Here is a 26118-nt window from a genome sequence, read left to right on the forward strand (position 1 = left end):
AGGCCTATGCTCTTAGGGGGCGGGCGCATCCCTTTCCGGTCGCGGTACATTTGACCAAGGCAATTGGTGCTTCCTGGGTTTTCCGACATCAAGCGTCTGTCTCACAGGTGTGCAAGGCGGCGACTTGGTCGTCCGATCGCGCTTTTTCCAAATTTTACAAGGTTGATGTGAGTGCATCTGCGGTTGTTTAAGGTTGCACCTCCTCCGTTGAGAAGCTCTGCTTGTTTGGGGTGAAGTTGTTTGTTTTTACTGGTACTGTGCCCACCTCTCTTTTTTTTTACACTGCTTGGGGACGTCCCACTTGTCAAGATTTATGCAGCTGTGTCTGTCCATGGACGATAAGAGAAAATAGGATTTTTTGTACTCGCCGTAAAATCTTTTCTCTGTCGTCCATGGACGGACACAGCACCCACCCCTCCTTTTTAGGTTTGTACTGCTTGTTACGAACTGAGGCTGCATCCTGCAGGAAGGAGGGTTATGTCCGGAGGGACCGCCCCCTGGACGGGGCTGTTCAACACTGTTAAAGTAACATGTATTTAATTATCTAACATGTTTCTGCCTAGTCCTCTCCTGTGAACAGGAACATAACCCACTTGTCAAGATTTATGGAGCTTTGTCCGTCTATGGACGACAGAGAAAAGGATTTTACGGTGAGTACAAAAAATCCTATTTTTTTACATTTTGTACTTGAAATTTGGGAATAAATAATCGACTCTAGCACAGTGTCCACTTCAGGACTTGTACGTGCAGGATAATTCAATGCCCATGTGCTACAAATCATCACAGTGTTATTCTTATGTAGAGCATTTAAGGAAAGGTCGTATGAAGCATCTAAAACACAAACACAAACTGCGTGTTGACTGCAGATATTCCCCACTGGCAGACACTTAGCTGGTAAACAGACTTTTAGGAGAAATTGGGCATTTTTTTTCAACTGCTCCTGAAAAAATGCATTCAAAAGCTGTGTTTGGAGGCATTTCAAGCGCTAAACACTGTAACTCACGTTTAGCAGCATTTAGTTTATATTTTAACCAAAATAATATATATATTTTTTTCAAACGCTGCTAGACGCAAACGTGGCTAAACGCGACACGTAAATGCGGCTAAACTGATGTTTTTAGATGCCGGTTTCTAACTGTCAAGTTAAAATTGTTCAGGAGAGGTTGAACGACATCCCATGTACATGAAGCCTAAAGCACAAAATGAGTTGGAATAACAGTTAGAAAATAAGTAAATTACCAACATAATGGCTCGCATAAAAACAAATTGTAGTATTTTAGCCAAAATCCTGACCTCCGTCTCATTGAAATGATAAAGTGCTATTAAATCCTAGAGAAAACATTTAATATGTTGAGGCTTTCCAATTCTTAGGCCCCATACACACGATAGAATCCATCCTCTGAAAAATCCCAGCGAATGGGTTTCAGCGGATAGATTCTATGGTGTGTACAATCCAGCGGATCTGTTTCCGCGGATTTTTCTCCCATGCGATGGATTTCCAGCAGATAAATATTTGAAGACATGTCTTCAAATCTATCCGCTGGAATCCATCCCAACGGATTGATCCGCTGGTCTGTACAGACTCACCGGACTCACCGGATCAATCCGTCCAAAGGGATCCCCCGCATGCGTCGTAATGATTCGACGCATGCGTGGAATTCCTTATATGACTGCATCGCGCACGTCGCCGCGATGATGATCATCGCGGCGACGGCGCGACACGTCATCGCCAGAGGATTTCGGCGTGGATTTCGATTCGATGGTGAGTACACTCCATCGCATCAAAATCCGCGCAAATCCTCGAGAGGATTTATCCGTGGAAACGGTCCGCTGGACCGTATCCGCGGATAAATCCTCCCGTGTGTACGGGGCCTTAGGTGCAATGGCTGCATTACTTTATTTTTAGGATTCATTTCCTTTCTTTACCTGGTGATCCAGCCAGTAAGTCTGTTGTTTTTCCAAAGGACAAGCTCTCTTGCAGATGTACTGTATTAGAATGTTGAGACCATTTCCTACTGACAGGGGTACTTACAATGATCAGCTTTTATTTATTTATTTAGGTAACATTTTTACAAAAGAAAACAAATTTTACTGTAACTGCTTGTGTGTAATTGTAGTATGAGCTGGAGTTTGGCAACAATTTGTTAGTGTATCTAAATCTGCTAGTACATCCAACATTCCCCTCCCTGCAGATTAACAATGCTGCTTTCAAAAGGTGCCCCCATGTGTTCCTTCCTCCAGAGTGGGGGCACTCTAATACAGGAGATGTGTTACTGGTCAGATCACCAGGTGAAAACAGAGGGGAAAAAGACTAAAAAAGGAAACTAATGCCATATAGGATTTGGTAAGCTGCAATGTATTACATTTATGATTTTGGGTATTATTATGGCTTTAAGCTATAATTTGACCATACATCTCAAAAATATAAGGAATGAAATGCTTTTGTGTACAACAGTGGTCTCCAAACTGTGGCCCGGGGGCCACACATTTGCTTATTTTTATCTGGACCTTGGGGCACTGTTCTCCCCACTGTCATAAACAGTGGGGCATAGTTCCTGCTACTGACACCAATGGTGAGGCACTATTCCTCTCACTGACATGAATTTTGGGGGAACTATTTCTCCCCCTAATACCAATGATGGGGTATTGTTTACTCTCACTGACACCAGGACATTTACTACTCACGCTGGCCACAGTACGGCCCCCTGAAAGTTTGAAGGGCTGTAAATGGCCCTTTGTTTAGAAAGTTTGGAGACCCCTGGTATACAAGAATGGTCTAAAATAGTTCCCAAACACTGTACAGGTCTGATATACAACCAAAAAAAGCATTGGTTGAGAATCTTCCTAGTAAAATCAAGTACATTACTACTGGTTATTAACCACTTCCCGCCTGGCGCATAGTCAAATGACGGCCGCAGGAACCCTTTGTCCCTCTGGACGACCGTCATATGACGTCCTGGGATTCCTGCAGTGTGGAGAGCGCGCGCGCACTCGCCACATCACTGAGGACCCGGTGCATGTGCCCGGCATCCGCGATGTCCGCCGGGCATCCGCGATTGCTCGTCACAGAGCCAGGGACGTGGATCTCTGTGTGTAAACACAGAGATCCACGTCCTGTCGGGGAGAGGAGACCGATGGTGTGTCCCTTGTACATAGAGAAAAATGGGATATACTGCGCTACTAAACACATCAAAATTTAAATGCCGCAGCTTATAATGTAGGACCATACATTAATGCCGCATACACACCATCACTTTATGTGATGAAAAAAAACGACACTTTCTCTGAAGTAAAAAATTACGTTTTTGAAACTTCAATTTTCAAAGACGAAGTTGCCTACACACCATAGTTTTCTCACAATGTTCTTGCAAAGTGAGGTTACGTTCCACCACGTTTTACCATTGAAGCTTGCTTCATAAGTAGCTTCTGGGCATGCGTGGATGAAAAAACGTCTTAGAAAACGACGTTTTTTGCTACACACGGTCAATTTCTGTGAAGTAAAAAGTGCACTTTTGAAAAACGACACATAAAATTGAAGCATGCTTCAATTTTTTTTGGTCGTTTTTTACAAGACATAAAACGACGTTTTCCCCCACACACAGTCAATTAAAGTGACGTTTTTAAAAACGTCATTTTTTTTCATCACATAAAGTGATGTTGTGTACGCGGCATAAAACAAATACAAAAAAGAAAAAGTGGAGCTGCGCAATACAAAAAATGATAAAGTGAATTACCATGAGTGCCAAAGCTGACAAATCAATAACCAATGTGATGTGAAACATAACAAAAAACATATAATGTATATAAATCAAAGTGCATATATAGTCCATATGTGAACCAACAAAAAAGGAATATCCAATCACTGATGAATCGATATGATAGTCCTATAGTAAGATACACAGTGCAGCAACCAGTGAGCAAATAGAAATCCTGTGTGAGGAAACAGCAGAACCACAATGTGTCACCAATCACACCTGTGCACCACCACCTATAAAGTTGTATGCTTACCAGAGGTAAGCTGTAATGGGCCATGATTGGCATGATTTCCTAATACATTTTATTAAAAGAAAAACATGTAGACATATAAAATGTTTGTGTTTTTTTTTTTTTTTTATTGTTATATCTAAAATAAAAATAAGATCAAAGATTAAGAACTTGGGGACATTTTTTTTGTTTGTTTTAGACCAGGGGTCTCCAAACTTTCTAAACAAAGGGCCAGTTTACTGTCCTTCAGATTTTAGGGGGGCCGGACTGTGGCCAGTGGGAATAGATTTTTTTTTTATAGCATTGACAAAAAAAAAAAAAGAATTAAAACAGCATGGGGTCCACTCCACAATCCATACAAGACCCTTATCCAAGCATGCAGTCTGGCAGGCCAGGGAAGGGGAGGTGATGAGTGAGTCCCCCCCCCCTCCTGAACCATACCAGGCCACATGCCCTCAACATGGGTGGGTGGGTGCTTTGGGGCAGGGGGGGCTCTGTGCTTCCCACCCCTAAATCACCTTGTCTCCATGTTGATGGGGTCAAGGGCCTCTTTCCAAAAACCCTGGGATGTGATTGTGGGGTCTCCAAGTAAGGGGAGCTTATCGGAATTTGGAATCCTCCCTTTAACAAGGGGCCCCCAGATCCTGCCCCCCCCCCCCATGAATCACATCTTTGATATCAGGGGAAGGAATAGTACCCCATTGTTGGTGTCAGGGACAAGAATCATGCCCTATTATTGGTGTCCGTGGGAGGAAAAGTGTCTTGTATCAGTGGGATGAATAGTAGTCCAAGGGCCTGATAAAGGAAAGCAAAGGGCCACATCTGGCCCCCGGGCCGCAGTTTGGAGACCACTGTTTTAGACTATAAATCAAAATACAAATTTGAATGAAGACATTCTTTAAATGTTAAACATAAAAGTCTGGAACAGAATGCTTATGGCTTAGGCTGACTATACATTATGCAATTTTCTTACCTTCAACCAGGGACTGAAGGAAAGATAAATCACTTGATTCCCCGTCAACATAGTCAGTTTTGATGGTGGAATCCATCTTCTTGTGCTATTGTATTCTGACAGTGGGAGGTTTCCCTATTGTCAGAATACAATGATCACTGCTGTCGGCTATAGCAAGTGGCAGTGATCATCTAAAGAAAGCCTGACAGGCTGGTTGTAAAGAAGTTGATCCTTAGATCAACTTTTAGTACAACCAATCTGCCCATACATGGCATTCGTCTGGTTCAATAGGTTCATCCTTCCTCCTTCTTTTACTCCTTCTTCCCTAATTTACATCTCATCTTTTTTACTTTATTTAAACTTGGTACATAAAGAAAAAAAAAAGACATGTAAAGGACCAGACGAAATTTGGCAACTGTTGGTTGATGCTTATGTGGGCATTCGTGGACTGTTCGAGACATCCCTTTTGTTCCAACAAGGGTTTTAGGTTTATATATCTAGCTGGCCTGGATACAATTTTTATATGAAATAAATTAGATAAAAGAATCTTTGCTGCTCTTCTGAAGACTGATGGACAACCCTAACTTTCATGTTTCCTTTGTTGTCTGACAGTTTGCAGAGAAATTCCAGGAGGTGAGGGAGGCTGCTCGACTGGCAAGGGAAAGATCTCAAGATAAAACAGAACTAACAAACCCAGCCCTCGGTATCACTCCACAGCAGGTAAGGTATCCTTCATACAAATGTGCTAGGAAGAGAAAACGGAGAGCTCTTCTACTGGACAGTATGATGTTCTAAATACACAGCTAGACCTTATGCACATGGGCAGCTTAAATATGCTGCGTATTTCAGGTGCTGGGATGTCCTGAACCTGTGCCCAGCTGTCCATAGACATAAATGGGTGAAGATAGAGATACTATGAATATATGAGATACTATGCATCTCTATTAGCATATAATAGAGCACACACAAAGAAATAATGTCTCGGACGTACACTACCTGCCTTTGTGACATTATGTCTGTGTGAGTGCACTATTTTTTGCTAATGGCGAACCCCTACTCATTCACATAGGGAGGGGTGGGATCTGGGGGCTCCCTTGTTAAAGGGGGCTTCCAGATTTTGATAAGTCTCTCGCTCGCAGATCCCCAAATCCACTGCCCAGGGTTGTGGGGAAGAGACCTTTGGATAAGCATCTGGTATGGATTATGAGGGGACACCACACCATTTTAATAATAGAAAAAAAAAAATTATATGGTCGGAAATTCTTTTGTTTACATTCTGCTGTGAGCAGGGAATCTCGCTGACAGCAAAGAACTCATGGTTGTTAAGGACGCTGAAGACGCCCACTTTTTAACAATCAGGTAAATTCAAACAATGCCACTACTACATGCATTTCTTTATTTATTTCCTTTTTTGTGAATTGACTTTAATGCTGATTTATGTGATATTTACCGAGCATTTTTCCTTTATGCGGTAAATACGTAAATTGACATTTTCAGGATCAAATGCGGTATTTGGGAAAACACTTTAAATTTCGCATGCGATCTGCTTTTGTGAATGGAGCCCACTTTCTATTAAATATACATTACTTGATAGAGCATGTTTTACGTTTTTATTAGACTATTAGATTATTTATTTTCTATGATAATTCAAGATAATAATAAAAAAAAAAAAGTATTCCCAGCCTTTAAAATTTTCTAAACTTAACATGTTAATGTAATTTCAAAAGTCATGCTCAATCTTTTTCAAAATCTGCACCTTTCATTAAAATACTATCCGAAGAACCTGCCATAAAGGTCACTCTTCGGGCAATTCCTGTTATAATCTGACAACACTCTGTCCCTGTATCCTAATTGTGCTCCTGTGTTGTCACCCTGTCAGTTAGAAATAGACAAGACACATTTAGATCTATATTATGTTATTGTTGTGATTAGACATGTGTTTTACTGGCACATGCTGGCTTTATGAGGAATAGAGTCCAGTGGGTTAATTGTTGCAAATGTCATGTGGGAAGTGGTTGGGGCTTTTGAGTGGAACCTGTGATGCTATGAATGATATTTAAAGGATCACTAAAGGAAAATATTTTTTTAGCTAAATAGCTTCCTTTACCTTACTGCAGTACTGGTTTCCTGTCCTCATTGTTTGTTTTTGCTTTGAAGTTGCTGTAATTCTGCTCTGATCTCCACACTTCCTGCTTGTCTGGCTCCTTATGAAAAATCTCATGGCAGCTTTTCACTGTGGTCCAAGCTGTGTGTCTAAAACTCCTCAGAACCAATCAGATTCATTTTAAAAACAAAACACTGCCCTGGATTTGTTTGTTTTTGTTCTGTGTCTCTCTCTACTTCACAGAAACATGAAACCAGTTTAAAAACTAAAGGGAAACTAGAGGCATATTATATGATAGATTTTTTATCTATTTTTAATCATTTTTAAAAGGAATCAGTTAACTTGTATGTCTCTATACCCTGTAAACAGTAATTTCAGCAAAAAAACAATGTTTTTCCTTTAGTGACCCTTTAAGTCCATCTAGTTCAAAGAAAAATAATAATAATAATAATAACGCAATCCCATATACACAATCCTTCATCCACAGTTGATCCAGAGAAAGGCAAAAAACCCCAGCAAAACATGATCCAAATTGCTACAGCAGGGAAAAAATTCTTCCTGATTCCCCCGAGTTTTCCCTGGATCAACTTTACCTACAAATGTTAGTATCCAGTTATATTCTGTACATTTAGGAAAGTATCCAGGCCTTTTTTAAAGCAATCTACTGAACATGCCAGAACCACCTCTGGAGGGAGTCTGTTCCACATTTTCACAGCTCTTACTGTGAAGAAGCCTTTCCGTATTTGGAGATGAAATCTTTATCGTAAAGAGTGCCCCCTTGTCCTCTGTGATGACCTTAAAGTGAATAACTCAACACCAAGTTCACTATATGGACCACTTGTATATTTGTACATGTTGATCATATCCTCCCTTAATCTCCTCTTCTCAAGAGAGAATAAATTCAGTTCTTCTAATCTTTCCTCATAGCTGAGCTCCTCCATGCCTCTTATCAGTTTGGTTGCCCTATTCTGCACCTTCTCCAGTTCCCTGATATCTTTTTTGAGAACTGGTGCCCAAAAGTATAGTTCTAAGTGACAGGTCTCTTGGCTCTGAGGAAGAGGGCATGCCCCTCAAAACATGTTAGCTTTCCAGACCTGTGCAACTCATACTTGTGATGTGTTCAGACGAGATGCAGGAATTCTGGCGTTCTTTACCTGGATTTGTTCTTATGAGCTTGTTATACACATTGGTTTGTGCGTATATAATACACGATAATGCACTAGGCTGGTGTGCCTTCTGGCAGTCACCCTGTCATATGGGCTTCTGATGGAGACAACACACATACATAGGCATTGGTCCACTGTTGTCGATATCTCAAAAAATTACAATAGCTTATGTTACACAGTACTTTTGAAATCTGAAACAGTCATTCAGGTAGTAACCCATGGTAGTTCATTATAAATCAATCATTAGTCTGCTCAACCTAGCTGATTTCTCGTTGCTATGGGTTTCTGCAATCCACTGCTTTTTGCACTACATTGTTAAACACCAGTTAAAACTGTGTAAATCAACTGAACACATTCCAGGTGCATCAAAACAAAATCTAATACATTTCTAATGCCCTGTACACACGATTGGTTCGTCTGATGAAAACGAACCGATGGATTTTTTCATCAGATATCCGATGAAGCTGACTTTCCTCAGTCTTGCCTACACACCATCGGTTAAAAATGTGATCGTGTCCAACGCGGTGACGTAAAACACAACGGCTTACAGAGAAAAATGAAATTCAATGCTTCGGGGCATGCGTTGACTTGATTCTGAGCATGCATGGATTTTTGACCGATGAATTTCCCCACAGACGATCGTTTTTTTCTTTCGTTTTTTTAACCATACAACATTTTTAAAACTGGTTCTATTTTTTTTCACTGATGGGGGTAAAAACTCATGGGGCCCACACACGATCGGTTCGTCCAATGAAAACGGTCAGTTTTCATCAGACGAACCGATCGTGTGTACAGGGCATTACAGTTTGTTTTCTTTTTGAAGCAGCTAACAACCTAAATGGAAAAGCCTGCCAGCAACTCCAGAGCCAGACTTTTGCCTGCTGTGGGGATGCACTGGACCCTGCTGAACCGGCCACATTTCAATCTGCTTAGGACCAGCTTTAATTTAGTGAAATTTTTTTTTTTTTAAATCAGCCCAAGTACATTACTTACAGTGAATGCAATGTCCTTTATAATAATGACTGCAGAATTGGTTGAAATCCAACTACCCCCTCTTGTGCTCCATAATTTCCGGTGCAGCGGTGTTAAAAGAACTAAATGACTCTGCCCCCTCTCCTCTATTCGTACTATAACCTCTATAAATGAAAAATTATCTATGAATGGAGGGGATGGTTGAATGAAATGTTCACCCTCTCCTTCATTCATGGAGGCTATAGTTCAGCAATGAGCAGAGAAGGATGGCAGAAAGGGCGATGAAATAGTTGGCAACCTGATGAGTGCATATGGCCGGTCCTTTGATTCTATTAACCTTTGCTGCACTAGAAGATTATGGTGATGTAAGTGTGGGGAAGATATCAGGGGACAAAAGATTTTAACTAATTTTAAAGTCATCACCATTAGGGACACCTTGTATTGATTGAAAGTAAGGTAATTTGTACTTATTTTTTTAAAAGCTTTTTGACTAAACTTAGGCTTTAACAATTAGAACATCTTTTATTATGCACATGAATGATATTTTTTTCTTTTAGAAATCATCCTTAAAGGAACACTAAAGGTTAGTTTTTTTTTATTAGATTAATTGATTGCTGTAAGCTAGAGCATTTAAATATCACTTACCTCGTTTTTCCTTTTGACCTCCAAAATACAGTAATCCAGGTTTGAAAATGCCATTTCCTGTCTCTCCTCTTCTTGCTTTCCACCAGCATCTGAGCTGTTTTGCATGGTGGAAAGCAGAATGTGCTCACCCCCTCCCTATGACTACAGCCCTGCGTGAAGATGCTCTCTTATCCCTCACAGGCATGGAGGCTAAGCCTAATGGGAACTGTAGTTCCCATTAGGCCGTGATGTAGCAAGAATGAATGCGCACCGCAAACCAGGAAGTCAGTGAAAATAACGATTCAGGAGTGCTGAAGGTGAATAAAACAGCTCGATTTCAACAGGTATCAAACTAGTTATAACGCAAAACATTACTTTTTACTTTATCAGCTACTGTCAGACTTTAATTTAAGAGGAAAATATTTTTGTCTTTACAACCCCTTTAAGGTCATTTAAAAAAATCTCTCTCCCTTTTTCCCACATTCAGAAACTTTGCTTTCTTTCTCTCTGGGGTGACGGACACTGGCAATGCCATGTTCTGGCAGTATCATAGCCTGGCACTTCAGCATCTAGTACTGTGCCAGACGCTGGAGATGTCTACTGGATTAACCACTGTCATCTCAGGGCATTGAACAGATGGGAGAAAAACTCACTGTTGGTTTTAATCAAGCTGTTACATGATTATTGCACTGGAACTCCAGAGAAGCAGAAAGTTAAATTAACATGAAAAATTGGTTTTAGAATCAATTAACCATTTTGAAACAAGATGTTTTCCTGAGTCCTTCTTTTATGTTTACTAAGTCTTTCATATATGTGGTTTTCACTTTGGCTCTTCTATTCAAATTAAATTGATTGTTCAGTTAACCCACACGAGGACCATGACGTTTTCTGGATATGTCGAGTATGTAATACATAGATCAAAATTCAGTCAGTTCAGTGGGCACTGGCTGATTTTCAATTCATGTATGGGCAGGGAGGTTATACATATTCACTCTACCTATTGCCTTCTGTACAACCGCCCTGTGGGATTTTCCTTGCTTGATCAGTGCTGCGGGCTCTAACCTGCAACATCTATCAGCATAGGTGTGCATCCTATTGCATTAGGATGTGCAACCTATAGCTCAAACACACATGCATGTGTGTTTCTCAGTGTGTGTATGTGTGTGAGTATATACACAAATACAGATACACAGCGTTAAGGTGTATGCTATGTACAGGTTGCAGAGCTAAGGGGTGCGCTATGTACATGGAGCAGAGTTAAGGAGTGGGCTATGTACAGGATGCAGAGTTGAGGAATGCATACAGTGTGTGTGTATATGTGTGTGTGTGTGTGTATATATATATATATATATATATATATATATATATATATATATATATATATACACACACACACACACACACACACACACACACACACACACAGTTGTGCTCATAAGTTTACATACCCTGGCAGAATTTATGATTTCTTGGCCATTTTTCTGAGAATATGTATGATAACAATCAACTGTGTTTACTCTTTTTAAATCATAATCACAACAGAAACTACCCAAATGACCCTGATCAAAAGTTTACATACCCCAGTTCTTAATACCGTGTATTGCCCCCTTTAACATCAATGACAGCTTGAAGTCTTTTGTGGTATTAGTGGATGAGGCTCTTTATCTTCTCAGATGGTAAAGCTGCCCATTCCTCTTGGCAAAAAGCCTCCAGTTCCTGGAAATTCTTGGGCTGTCTTGCATGAACTGCACGTTTTGAGATCTCCCCAGAGTGGCTCAATGATATTGAGGTCAGGAGACTGAGATGGCCACTCCAGAACCTTCACTTTATTCTGCTGTAGCCAAGGACAGGTCAACTTGTCCTTGTGTTTTGGATCATTGTTATGTTGGAATGATGAGTGCAAATGTTCCTCCAGTATTTTTTGATAACCTACTGCATTCATCTTGCCATCAATTTTGACCAAATTCCCTGTGCCTTTTGTAGCTTACACATCCTTAAAACATCAGTGATCCACCTCCGTGTTTCACAGTAGGCATGGTATACCTTTCATCATAGGTCTTGATGACTCCTCTGCAAATGTTGCATTTATGGTTGTGGCCAAAAGGCAACATTTTGGTCTCATCACTCCAAATGACTTTGTGCCAGAAGGTTTGAGGCTTGTCTCTGTGCTGTATGGCGTATTGTATGTGGGATACTTTGTGCCATTTGCGCAGTAATGGCCTTCTGGCGACTCGACCATGCAGCCCATCTTTCTTCAAGTGCCTCCTTATTGTGCATCTTGAAACAGCCACACCACATGTTTTCAGAGAGTCCCGTATTTCACCTGAATTTATTTGTGGGTTTTTCTTTGCATCCCAAACAATTTTCCTGGCAGTTGTGGCTGAGATTTTAGTTGGTCTACCTGACCATGATTTGGTTTCAACAGAACCCCTCATTTTCCACTTCTTGATTAGAGTTTGAACACTGCTGATTGGCATTCTTAATTCTTTAAATATCTTTTTATATCCCTTCCCTGTTTTATACAGTTCAACTACCTTTTCCCACAGACACTTTGACAATTCTTTTGCTTTCCCCATGACTCAGAATCCAGAAATGTCAGTGCAGCGCTAGATGAAAGATGCAAGGGTCTGTCAGGAGTCCAGAAACTCCTTTGACCTTTTAGACACACTAATTACAAGCAAACAGGTCACAGGTGAAGATGGTTACCTTTAATAGCCATTTATACACCTTTGTGTCAACAAAATCATAAAATCTGAAAAATGGCCAAGAAATCATAAATTCTGCCAGGGTATGTAAACTTATGAGCACAACTGTACATACGTACAGTGCCTTGAAAAAGTATTCATACCCCATGAAATTTTCCACATTTTGTCATGTTACAACCAAAAACATAAATGTATTTTATTGGGATTTTATGTGATAGACCAACACAAAGTGGCACAAAATTGTGAAGTAGAAGGAAAATGATAAATGTTTTCCAAAATGTTTTATAAATAAATATCTAAAAAATGTGGTATGCATTTGTATTCAGCCCCCTTCACTCTGATACCCCTAACTAAAATCTAGTGGAACCAATTGCCTTCGGAAGTCACCTACTTACTAAATAGAGTCCACCTGTGTGTAATTAATTAATCTTCGTATAAATACAGCTGTTCTGTGAAGCACTCAGAGGTTTATTAGAAAACCTTAGTAAACAAACAACATTCCAGAGGCCAAGGAACACACCAGTGTGTGTGTGTGTGTGTGTGTGTGTGTGTGTGTGTGTGTGTGTGTGTGTGTGTGTGTATGTATATGTATATGTATATATTATATATATATATATATATATATATATATATATATATATATATATACACACACATACATACATACATACATACATACATACACACACACAGTTGTGCTCATAAGTTTACATACCCTGGCAGAATTTATGATTTCTTGGCCATTTTTCTGAGAATATGTATGATAACAATCAACTGTGTTTACTCTTTTTAAATCATAACCTTTCCTTCTACTACACCGGCGGATCTTTGAACGCAAAATACGCTAGACACACCACTCATTTGCTAGTTAAATATGCAAATGAGGGAGATACGGCGATCCACAAAAGTACGCTTGTGCGGCGTAGGCTACGCCCTGTGCGCATCTGCTAGTTTGCCGGTGGAAATTTACACCTTATAAAAGGTGCCCTAACTTTGCTCCAGCCGTGTAAAGGTCAGCTAAAGCAACACCATTAAGGAAGAGCTGAGCACACACACTTGCAGGACAACAATCTGTCTGCCAACATGCCAGGGGCATCCATGCTCATAGCTATACTAGTGACTTTAGAGGCACGCAGAAGGAGGAGGGAACAAAGGAGGAGGAGGAGGGCACAGGAGAGGATATACTGCAGACGCCTAGATGTGTTTGCCATGACTGCTTCTGAGGTGTATCGCACCTTCAGATTCAACCATGGAGCCATCATGGAAATAACCACAACCCTGCAGGATGACCTCACCAGCCCAACACACCGCTCACATGCAGTGGAGCCACTGATCAAGGTCCTGGCAACACTGCATTTCCTGGCCACTGGCTCTTTTCAGCGTACAAGTGGAGTGGTGGCTGGGATGTCCCAATCCTCCATTAGCAGATATGTGCACCAGGTTGTCCCTGCAATCCTCAGACGCATGGCCAACCAAATCATCAAACCCACCCAGGAGGTCCAGCGGATGAAGACCACGACAGATTTTTACAAAATTGCCAGATTCCCACGCACCATGGGGGCCATTGATTGCACACATGTGGCACTACAGCCCCCCCATGACACAGAGCATATGTACCGCAATCGGAAGCATTGGCATTCAATCAATGTACAGGTGATAGTGGATGCCCAATACCTCATATGGCATGTCCGTGCCAAACACCCAGGATCCAGCCATGACAGCTTCATATTCCGTCAAAGCGACATCCCAAGACAATTTGAACAAAACATGTATGGGGACAGCTGGCTGGTTGGTGAGTGACATGGGTGTCAGGCATGACTGCCCCCCCATGATGCAGACATCACAAGGGGCACATGCATGACTAACATCCTCCTGTCTTTTCCCTTCCAGGTGACTCTGCATATGCACTGGGACCCCATCTCATGACTCCATTCCGGAACCCCCAAACCCCAGGAGAGGAAAGATACAATGCTGCACACATACGTACCCGTGCAGTGGTGGAGCGCACCTTTGGCCTCCTGAAGTCCCGTTTCCGATGCCTGGATAAGTCTGGGGGTACCCTGTTGTATTCCCCAAACTTTGTGTGCCAGATCATCGGTGCATGTTGCATTCTGCACAACTTCGCAGTGAGAAGGGGCCTGGAGATTGACATACGTGATGACCTGACCCCCCAACCAGACATTCCCCCCCCAACCAACTCTACCCGGTCTACTGAGGGAGCAGCAGCCAGGAGACGCCTTGCAGAAGGCATCTTTGCACAGTAGACACACACATTAAACATGGCACAATGAGAATGCATGCATGCACATCCACTGTGGTCCCTAGCACACACACCCCACATGCACATCGAATTGGATTAGACCCAAGTAAACCACATGGTATTAGGGAGAAGCAACGCCACGCCACGGCTCCAATTATGTCACTGTGCATTCATACACCATTCACATGGACCTGGGATCACTTCTCCCTGGTCCTGGGGATCCCTACTCCACCAAAACTGAGGGTGACACCCTTTTTCACCAGGAATGTCACCCCCACATTCATACATCATTCACACACATAAAACAAATCATAATCACAGTAGAAAATCAAAAAATAAATAAATAACAAAAGCAAAAGAACATCACAAATGATCAATGGCGGCGTGAGCTATGCCTGGGCCGGCCACGGGCACGGCCAACCAGGGGAGACTCATGGGGGGGGAGCAGGGGAAGGAGGAGCCTCCCCTGGTGGCTGGTCACCTGCTGGCCTGCCCTCCAAGGCCACGGCGATCCTGGTCAGGCCCAGAGTGAGGGCTGCCGTATTGGCCTGGACAGCCTGTGTATTGGCGTTGACAGCCTGGGTCAGGGCAGACACCTCCAGGGCCACGCCTGCTGTGGCGGCCTGCAGGTCGTTGAAACAGTTGATGTACGCCACAGAGTTTGTGCTCACATCACTCACCGACTCCTTAATGGAGACCAGGCTTTCCTCCATCTGGGCCAAAGTCCGGCTGACCTGACCCAGATGTTGGGTCTGTCGGGCCTGGTCCCTCTGCAGATTTGCAGGCAGGAACTCGGCCACCCCCCTGGTCTTCTGGATGGCCTTCCTGCCTACAGATGAGGCTTGTGGCCTGGGAGGAGGGGAGAGAGAGACCCTTGTGTGGGGAGCCCTGTTGGGGGAGGAGTGGGAGGGGCTACCCCTGATGGAGGCCTGACTGCTGTCAGCCTCAGGGGCAGCCACAAGGGGATCCTCCTGCAAACACACAAGGACTTTCCTGGCAATGAATGAATGAATGAATGACTTGTATAGCGCAACTCATGCGAACTGAATCGCCTCTGGGCGCTTTTTCCAGCCAGAGTCTGCTTGGCTGGTGCGGTCATTTTACCCCGTAGGATCATGACACGCTTGGGGCACACAGTCATATCTTCATCCACGACCCCCCCCCTCATCCCCCCCCTCATCCTCCTCCCCCTCAACCTCCTCCCCCTCAACCTCCTCCTGAGGTGAGGTGTGGCCACTCCCCTGCCCTGGGGACTCCTGGCTTTCTTGGGGCTCCTCAGCAGCCTCAAGTCCTGGGGATGGTGCAGACTGGCCTGATGGCCCAGCAATCTCCTGGCCATCTGTGGATGACACAAAACATACACAGGTTGGAGGATCCACACACTTGGCACATATTCCCTTCCCCCACCCACACATGCTACTCACCAGATAGAAAAAAAAAGAAAAACTTACCTGTCCTCACGCCCTCCTCGGAGTCAAAGCCAGGCAGGCCCACCACCTGCTGGCTATGGAAGCACTGGGCCACCGCACGCTCCTCCTCTGTCCACCTTACGGTGCAGGGTGGGCCTCCTCCAGTGCCCCTGGCATGGGCAGTTATCTTGGCCAGCTTCTCACGGACCAGGCTCGTCAGGTCATTGATCTTAGAGATCCCACTGGGGGTCCTCGTCTCCCCCCACCCCTCCGCATTGATCTCATCCGTAATCTGTTGGATGATCTCCCTCTTCCTGGCCGGGGTGGTGTCCCGGCTCTCAGGGCCATGTAAATATCGCCCAAATCGGGTGATGGCCCTTGCAAGTAAGTGCTTCTCACGCACCGAGAAGTTTAGCTTCCTTCTCTTTGGTGCCATAACACTCAACACCAAACACACACAAAAATCTAACAGAACAAACAGACACAGATACACACAGAACAAACACACACAAAAACACAGAACAAACACACCCAAAAATCAAACCGCAAACACAAGACACCAAAATCAAACAACACAAGCAGACAGCTAATACAAACTCAAAAACAAACACAGAAAAAACAAACAGAAAAAACAGTCAGAAAAAACACACCGCTACTACAATCTCCTACTTCTATAAATCTTTAATCTAACAATACTACACTAACCAACAAACACCAACAAACAACAGAGCAAAAGCCACTTGCTTTAGGAAGGGGAACACAGGGATGTACTTTTGCAATGGAAGGGCGTTTGTGTGGGGCTATTTATACACAGGGCGTATCTCACTAAGTAAGCTTGGCCTATTTCCTATCTCACTGATTGCGCCGGGCCGAGTTCTGAGCATGCCCAGTGAGGTGCAGATTCGTGTGCGCATGCGCAGTACGGCCGGCCCTTCATTTGCATGGGGTCACAGCTCATTTCAATGGAGCACGCCCACTTCCTTCCCACTTGCAATAACCCCGCCTTACGCCTCGGTATTTACATTACGCTGGCACACATTTGGGCGCAAATGCTTTGTGGATACGGCACTTACGTCACAAAATCCAGCCGCCTTAACTTAACTGACATACGTTAGGACAAACTAAATTTGCGCCGCTCTACGTGAATCTGGCCCTAAATCTTTTTTGACACTTGTTGCTTACAATTAAAAATCCTGTATTTTCTGCTAGAAAATCACTTAGAACCCCCAAACATTATATATATATATTTTTTTGCTGAGACCCTAGGAAATAATATAGCGGTTGTTGCAATATTTTATGTCACGCAGTATTTGCGCAGTGGTCTTTCAAACGCAATTTTTGGGGAAAAAATACACTTAAAACAGTAAAGTTAGCCCATTTTTTTTTTCTTCGTCCAAAAGTTTTGATTACCTGTTTTTGTGCCTGCTTCCTGATTCCATTACCGAAGATGGCCGGGGCAGCACCCGAGAGCCGAGGATGAGATCGGCTTCGGGGGCTGGCATCGCAGGCGCCCAGGACAGGTAAGTGACCATATATTAAAAGTCAGCACCTTCAGTATTTGTAGCTGTTGACTTTAATATTTATTTATTTTTTCGGCGGAACTCCGCTCCTTTCACACTGGAGCGGGCAGCTGTTGACGGTAAAATTCTGCTAGTTTTAGTGGCGCTTTAACATAATTTTAGCGGCGCTATTCGGGGCGCTTATAACCCAGCTAGCGGCCAATGAAGAGGTTAAATGCGCCCGTGTAGCACCGCTGCAGAAGCGCAGTGCCCATCCATTTCAATGTTCAGGAGTGGTGGAGGAGCAGTATACACTGCTCCAAAGATGCTGCTTGCAGGACTTTTTTTTAACGTCCTGCTAGCGCACCGCCTCAGTGTGAAAGCACTCGGGCGTTCACACTGAGACAGCAGGGGAGCCGTTTTGCAAGAACTTTACAGGTGCTATTTTTAGCCCAAAAGTGCCTGAAAAAAAAGAAGTTTTTCAGCCTCTTGAAAAAACGAAGTTTTTTTCCAACTTCATCATTAAAACGACGTTTCCTACACACGATCATTAAAAAAAATGCTCTAGCTAAGCGCGGTGACGTAGAACACGTACGACGGCACTATAAAGGGGAAGTTCCATTCGGATGACGCCACCTTTTGGGCTGCTTTAGCTGATTTTGTGTTAGTAAAAGACGATTCACGCTTTTCTGTCTGTTACAGCATGATGTGCTTACTCCATTACGAACGGTAGTTTTACCAGAACGAGCGCTCCTGTCTCATAATTTGCTTCTGAGCATGCGCAGGTTTTTCACGTCGTTTAGGCCCACACACGATCATTTTTTAGAACCTGAAAAACGATATGGTTTAAAACGTCGTTAAAAAATGGAGCATGTTGGAATTTTTTTTTTGCCGTTTTTTAGAACCCGAAAAATGATGTGATGCCCACACACGATCGTTTTAAATGACATTTTTTTAAAACGCTGTTTTTTACAAGCCGAAAAACAATCGTGTGTACACGGCATTCGATTTTATGAGATGAAGGGGAATTTTGTTTTTAAAAATCGGCTTAACATATTGGCCCAAACAAATCGGCATCATATATCGGCCATCGGCCGCCTCAATTTCTAAATATCTGCATTGGCCGGAGAAAAAACCACATCGGTCGACCTCTAATGTGTATACAATTAATGTAATTATGCAGTTAATAAAATGACATTTTTTATGGAACATTATACACTCATCTATACATTGATATAAGAGGCATCTGATATAGATAGCTTATTGAACAACAATCAGTCTATGCTTCAGTGCAGTACACAGTACTTGGACTGCTGAAGGCAATCTGTGTAGACCAAGCACAGTATTATATTTAGTGACAAGATCTGACATCTGTTTGTCCTAAGAAAATGTATGTCCTGAAAAAAAATGGCAGCACAATAGAGCACAGCTGGCAAAAATATTTTACTGGTACTAAATGATTTTGACAGTTGTCTGAACAACAGATAAACCCCCAAACATTTATGGTACTTGATGTAAAATCTACCCACATAGATCTAAGAAAATATACAAACTCGCATTTAAAAAAAAATTGCAGATCATTTCTGATTTGTAATGAAAGCCTGACGCAAAAGAAAAAGGGATTGTAATGGTGTTCCAATCAGTGTTTAACTATTTACCTTTATTATGATGTCATTGCATGCAGTGATGTCATCATGTCTTTTGTGTTGCATAGGCTGATGCATTTGTGGTTTTCCAAATTAAATATTCCACTGGAGGTTTTCATAGGAAGCCTTTGAGAAAGTCCTAGTGTTTAAATGAGTAAAACTCTCTAACACTGGGGTGAAAGATCTGAACTGGACAAGAGGGAGAGATTTAAAGCGCTGTTTGGCCTCCTGTGTTTATAGTGGGGTCGAACTCAGAAGATGAGGGCACATCTACTGTTTTATCACACATCGGATGGAGTAAAGTCTAATACACGCAATCAGAAATTCAGACGAAAAATTCCTTTCGAAGCAATCGTACGATTATCTGATCATTAGAGAGCCGGTCATGACAGTTAATGCTTGTATATAGTTACATATTTAGAATGGTTAAAAAGACACAAGTCCATCTAATTTAACCAATAAATCTGAAGGGACAAACATAAACGTTTTTCTCGTGCGATACCAGAATCGTATGATTTTCTTTGATCAGTACAGTATTCGTTTGAAAAAACGCATGCTTGGAAATGAAAGAATACATTACAGTACAATACAACACATTACATAACTTACCAAGTTGTATTCTATCGTATGAGAATTTTCAGAAGTTTAGTAACCTCTTCATTTTTGATATGAGACTAGTATGCAGAAAAAAAAAGATCATTAGTCCGATATTCTCATCATGTGTACCAGGATCACGGTGAAGATTGTACAATACTGTATTTACTGTGAACATATCATTAATTGGAACTTTTTTTTTGGAGTTTCATGCAGAAAACTAAATTTTTTTCTGACATTTTATTATTGTTTTTACATGTGTTCCACCTGTTTGGACACTTATTTGCACTATTTGATTGTAATTAACCCATAGTAATAAAAATGTAAAATCAGAAAAACAGTTCCACATGTTGACCAGTAATAAAAAATAGATGTATAAAATGTATTTAATTATGCAGGTAATAGAATATTTTTTTTTAGATGAGCAATATACACTCATCTATACAGCAATTATAAAAAGCATCTGAAATCTATATATATATACTTGGTGCGTTATTTATATAACCAGTACACATTGGTTTTGATATTTGCTGGGAATTAATATTTGGGGAGCCTTCACTATATTTGTTCTTTTTATTATAAAACACCTTTTGTGCTACAGGATAGCACCCCACCCCCTCCCCAATATACGGTACTTACCTGAACCTGATCTTGATCCAGCAGCTCTCTCTGCTCTCTCCCTCCTCACTCAGCAGATTGATAGCAATGGGAGCCATTGGCTGTTGTCAATCAAATTCTGTGACGAGGGAGCAGGGGACAGGGCCGAGTCCTGCTGGCTGTGTCTGTAGATGCAGGCAGTGCAGATCAGGATCAACGTGACTTCCTATGGGGGCACTCACCGAAGAGGTGGACCCAGGAGCACCAGCAGGGGACCTCAGAAGAGGAGAATCGGGGCTGTTCTGTGCATTACCAATAGACAGAGCAGGTGAGTATACAGTGTCTTGCAAAAGTATTCACCCCCCTTGGCATTTTTTGTGTTGCCTCACAACCTGCAATTAACATGGATTGTTTGAGGATTTGCATAATTTAATTTACAAAACATGCCCACAACTTTGAAGATGTTTTTTTTTTTTTTTTTATTGTGAAGCAAACAACAAATAGGTCAAAATAACAGAAAAGTCAATGTGCATTACTATTCACCCCCCTAAAGTCAATACGTTGTAGAGCCACCTTTTGCGGCCAATTCCCCCTTGAAAAACTGTTCCAGCTCCTTCAAGTTGGATGGTTTGCGCTTGTGAACAGCAATCTTGCCATAAAGCCCAACTCTATGGAGCGTACGGCTTATTGTCGTCCTATGTACAGATACTCCAGTCTCTGCTGTGGAACTCTGCAGCTCCTCCAGGGTTATCTTAGGTCTCTGTGCTGCCTCTCTGATTAATGACCTCCTTGCCCGGTCCGGGAGTTTTGGTGTGCAGCCGTCTCTTGGCAGGTTTGCCATTGTGCCATTTCCATTTGGTTATGATTGATTTGATGGTGCTCCTAGGGATCATCAAAGATTTGGATATTTTTTTAAAACCTAACCCTGACTTGTACTTCTCAACAACATTGTCCCTTACTTGTTTGGAGAGTTCCTTGGTCTTCATGGCAGTGTTTGGTTAGTGGTGCCTCTTGCTTAGGTGTTGCAGCCTCCGGTGTCTTTCAAAAAGGTGTTTATATGTAATGACAGATCATGTGACACTTAGATTGCACACAGGTGGACATCATTTCACTAATTATGTGACTTCTGAAGGTAATTGGTTGCACCAGAGATTTTTATTGGCTTCAAAACAAAGGGGGTGAATACATACGCACATGCCATTTATCAATTTTTTATTTCTGAAAAATAGTTTTATGTATATATTTTTCTAATTTTACTTCACCAACTTAGACTATTGTGTTCTGATCCGTCACATATAATTCAGATTAAAAAAACATTGAACTAAAGGCTGTAATGTAACAAAATAGGTACAAAGCCAAGGGGGTGATTACTTTTGCAAGGCACTGTTACATGTTTATTTTGTAGAATATTAAAAAAATGTTTACAATCACTTCAAAACTAACTACAGGGAGTGCAGAATTATTAGGCAAATGAGTATTTTGACCACATCATCCTCTTTATGCATGTTGTTTTACTCCAAGCTGTATAGGCTCGAAAGCCTACTACCAATTAAGCATATTAGGTGATGTGCATCTCTGTAATGAGAAGGTGTGTGGTCTAATGACATCAACACCCTATATCAGGTGTGCATAATTATTAGTCAACTTCCTTTCCTTTGGCAAAATGGGTCAAAAGAAGGACTTGACAGGCTCAGAAAAGTCAAAAATAGTGAGATATCTTGCAGAGGGATGCAGCACTCTTAAAATTGCAACAGGGTCGCAAGAAGTGTGTGGAGAAACCAAGGCGCAAAATAACTGCCCATGAACTGAGAAAAGTCAAGCGTGCAGCTGCCAAGATGCCACTTGCCACCAGTTTGGCCATATTTCAGAGCTGCAACATCACTGGAGTGCCCAAAAGCACAAGGTGTGCAATACTCAGAGACATGGCCAAGGTAAGAAAGGCTGAAAGACGACCACCACTGAACAAGACACACAAGCTGAAACGTCAAGACTGGGCCAAGAAATATCTCAAGACTGATTTTTCTAAGGTTTTATGGACTGATGAAATGAGAGTGAGTCTTGATGGGCCAGATGGATGGGCCCGTGGCTGGATTGGTAAAGGGCAGAGAGCTCCAGTCCGACTCAGACGCCAGCAAGGTGGAGGTGGAGTACTGGTTTGGGCTGGTATCATCAAAGATGAGCTTGTGGGGCCTTTTCGGGTTGAGGATGGAGTCAAGCTCAACTCCCAGTCCTACTGACAGTTTCTGGAAGACACCTTCTTCAAGCAGTGGTACAGGAAGAAGTCTGCATCCTTCAAGAAAAACATGATTTTCATGCAGGACAATGCTCCATCACACGTGTCCAAGTACTCCACAGCGTGGCTGGCAAGAAAGGGTATAAAAGAAGAAAAACTAATGACATGGCCTCCTTGTTCACCTGATCTGAACCCCATTGAGAACCTGTGGTCCATCATCAAATGTGAGATTTACAAGGAGGGAAAACGGTACACCTCTCTGAACAGTGTCTGGGAGGCTGCGGTTGCTGCTGCACGCAATGTTGATGGTGAACAGATCAAAACACTGACAGAATCCATGGATGGCAGGCTTTTGAGTGTCCTTGCAAAGAAAGGTGGCTATATTGGTCACTGATTTGTTTTTGTTTTGTTTTTGAATGTCAGAAATGTATATTTGTGAATGTTGAGATGTTATATTGGTTTCACTGGTAAAAATAAATAATTGAAATGGGTATATATTTTTTTTTTGTTAAGTTGCCTAATAATTATGCACAGTAATAGTCACCTGCACACACAGATATCCCCCTAAAATAGCTAAAACTAAAAACAAACTAAAAACTACTTCCAAAAATATTCAGCTTTGATATTAATGAGTTTTTTGGGTTCATTGAGAACATGGTTGTTGTTCAATAATAAAATTAATCCTCAAAAATACAACTTAATACAACACAATACAACAGCCTAATAATTCTGCACTCCCTGTATAATGTGTCATTGCAACTAAAACTTATGTTTTTAATGCAAATTGTTACACAGGCTAATTTTTTTCTGACTCACTGGTAAGCCTGCTGGGAAATATATTTGTGCTATGCAAAGCCCTTCCATGTGCACCTTGCTCTAAAAGTTAGGTATAAATTGGGGGTGGTTGCCATTTATGTTTAGCTTTATGGATATGGTGTGAAGACATGTTAAAATGCCTTCAGCTGCCAATGTGCTATGCTGGGATTCTGGTGTGTCCCTTCTCTTTTATAGAAGAATAGAAAGAGGAAGGACCTCCAAGCATACCTGCCCTTTAATGCATAGTATGTAGATTAAAACAAATTGTGCAGCTTTAACAGAATTGTAGACCATTTATATTCCTACCGAAGCCTGACTGAAAAACTCCCAGAGATTACCCCCCCCCCCCCCATCCTGCCTTGTTGCTAGGACATTGCTATGGCACTCCCAGCTGTAAGACTGGGTTCACACTATTGCGAATTGGTTGAGGGTTTTCCCACATCCAAATTGCATAGCAGGAGATTTTGACTGGCTCTCTATGTAGCCGGTTCACACATCTCGGCAGTGGCTCTAGTGTGAATTCCACAGGAGCCCTGTGCATCTTTTGGTCCGTTTTAGGTCCGAATTCAGCACAAAATTTAGGCTGAAATCGGACCTGAAATGGTGAATGAAGACGCAACGGATTCCTGCTGTTCTAGTGTGAACCCAGCCACTTCGGTGGACTTTCTCTCCTGAGCTCAGTTTCTGTGATAATAGGGGTGAGCAGTAAAGCCTGGTACACACTATAAGGGGTTTTTTTTTTCGTTCAACCCAGTGGGCTGAACAAAAAAAAAACGTACAGTTTCTGTACTAACACAAGTGATGTTAGTGCGGCAATCTCCCCACTGAGCTATTATGTTCTGACAGGGGGACTGCTGATCACCAGCCTGCTCCATCCACAGAAACTGGTTGTGAGACTGGCTTTTTTAGGATGATTTTTGGCCTGTGTGTACCCAGCATTACAGCCAGTGCTGGGACAAGGTAATTTAGTGCCCAGGGCAACAATGCCCCATAACCCCCCCTTTCATGATATGCAAGCTTAGAGGATACTACACCCAGCAGTCACTCACTTGTCACTGCTGATGTCACTACTCCTGTCAGCCTTGTAACAGAAGGAAAGTGCCCCCTTCCCTACAGTAAACCATTGCGCCTAGGGCAGCCGTTCCTCTTGCCCACCTCTTGTCCCAGCCCTGATTATTTTTATTTATTTATTACTATTTATTTGGGAAGCGCGCATATATTATTTGATTACAGCTGGGAGTATTTTAGCAGTGGCAGGGGGATGTCATCTCTGGAAGTTTTCTAGTCAGGTTTTGGGAAGTACAGTGGGGATCGAAAGTTTGGGCACCCCAGGTAAAAATTTGTATTAATGTGCATAACGAAGTCAAGAAAAGATGGAAAAATCTCCAAAAGGCATCAAATTACAGATTAGACATTCTTATAATATGTCAAAAAAAGTTAGATTTTATTTCCATCATTTACACTTTCAAAATTACAGAAAACTAAAAAATGGCGTCTGCAAAAGTTTGGGCACCCTGCAGAATTTATAGCATGCACTGCCCCCTTTGCAAAGCTGAGACCTGCCAGTGTCATGGATTGTTCTCAATCATCGTCTGGGAAGACCAGGTGATGTCAATCTCAAAGGTTTTAAATGCCCAGACTCATCTGACCTTGCCCCAACAATCAGCACCATGGGTTCTTCTAAGCAGTTGTCTAGAAAACTGAAAATAGTTGACTCTCACAAAGCTGGAGAAGGCTATAAGAAGATAGCAAAGCATTTTCAGATGTCAATATCCTCTGTTCGGAATGTAATTAAGAAATGGCAGTCATCAGGAACAGTGGAAGTTAAAGCAAGATCTGGAAGACCAAGAAAAATATCAGACAGAACAGCTGGCAGGATTGTGAGAAAAGCAATTCAAAACCCTCGTTTGACTGCACGATCCCTCCAGAAAGATCTGGCAGACACTGGAGTTGTGGTACACTATTCCACTATAAAGAGATACTTGTACAAATATGGTCTTCATGGAAGAGTCATCAGAAGAAAACCTCTTCTATGTCCTCACCACAAAAATCAGTATTTGAACTTTGCAAATGAACATATAGACAAGCCTGATGCATTTTGGAAGTTCTGTTTGCAGTTTGCAAGTTCTGTGGACCGATGAGGTTAAAATATAACTTTTTGTCCGGAATGAGCAAAGGTACGTTTGGAGAAGAAAGGGCACAGAATTTAATGAAAAGAACCTCTGTCCAACTGTTAAGCATGGGGGTGGATCAATCATGCTTTGGGGTTGTATTGCAGCCAGTGGCACAGGGAACATTTCACGAGTAGAAGGAAAAATGGATTCAATAAAATTTCAGAAAATTTTGGATGGTAACTTGATGCCATCTGTGAAAAAGCTGAAGTTAAAGAGGATGGCTTCTACAAATGGATAATGATCCTAAACACACCTCAAAATCCACGGGGGATTACATCAAGAGGCGTAAACTGAAGGTTTTGCCATGGCCTTCACAATCTCCTGACCTCAACATAATTGAAAATCTATGGATAGGAAGAATGGGCAAAGATACCTCAAACAAG

At 42.1% G+C, this 26118-nt stretch overlaps 1 protein-coding gene across 2 annotated transcripts in view; it reads left to right on the forward strand.

The window, feature by feature from the left end:
- HOMER3 (homer scaffold protein 3) overlaps positions 1-26118 on the forward strand; it is a 277994-nt gene that overhangs the window by 119752 nt on the left and 132124 nt on the right. For both annotated transcript variants that reach the window (XM_040320899.1, XM_040320890.1), the window contains one exon: positions 5549-5656. In XM_040320899.1, the coding sequence (XP_040176833.1) occupies positions 5549-5656 (108 nt within the window). The remainder of the gene's footprint in view (positions 1-5548; positions 5657-26118) is intronic.

Source organism: Rana temporaria, chromosome 1 (assembly GCF_905171775.1).
Source record: "Rana temporaria chromosome 1, aRanTem1.1, whole genome shotgun sequence".
NCBI classification, from domain to species: domain Eukaryota; kingdom Metazoa; phylum Chordata; class Amphibia; order Anura; family Ranidae; genus Rana; species Rana temporaria.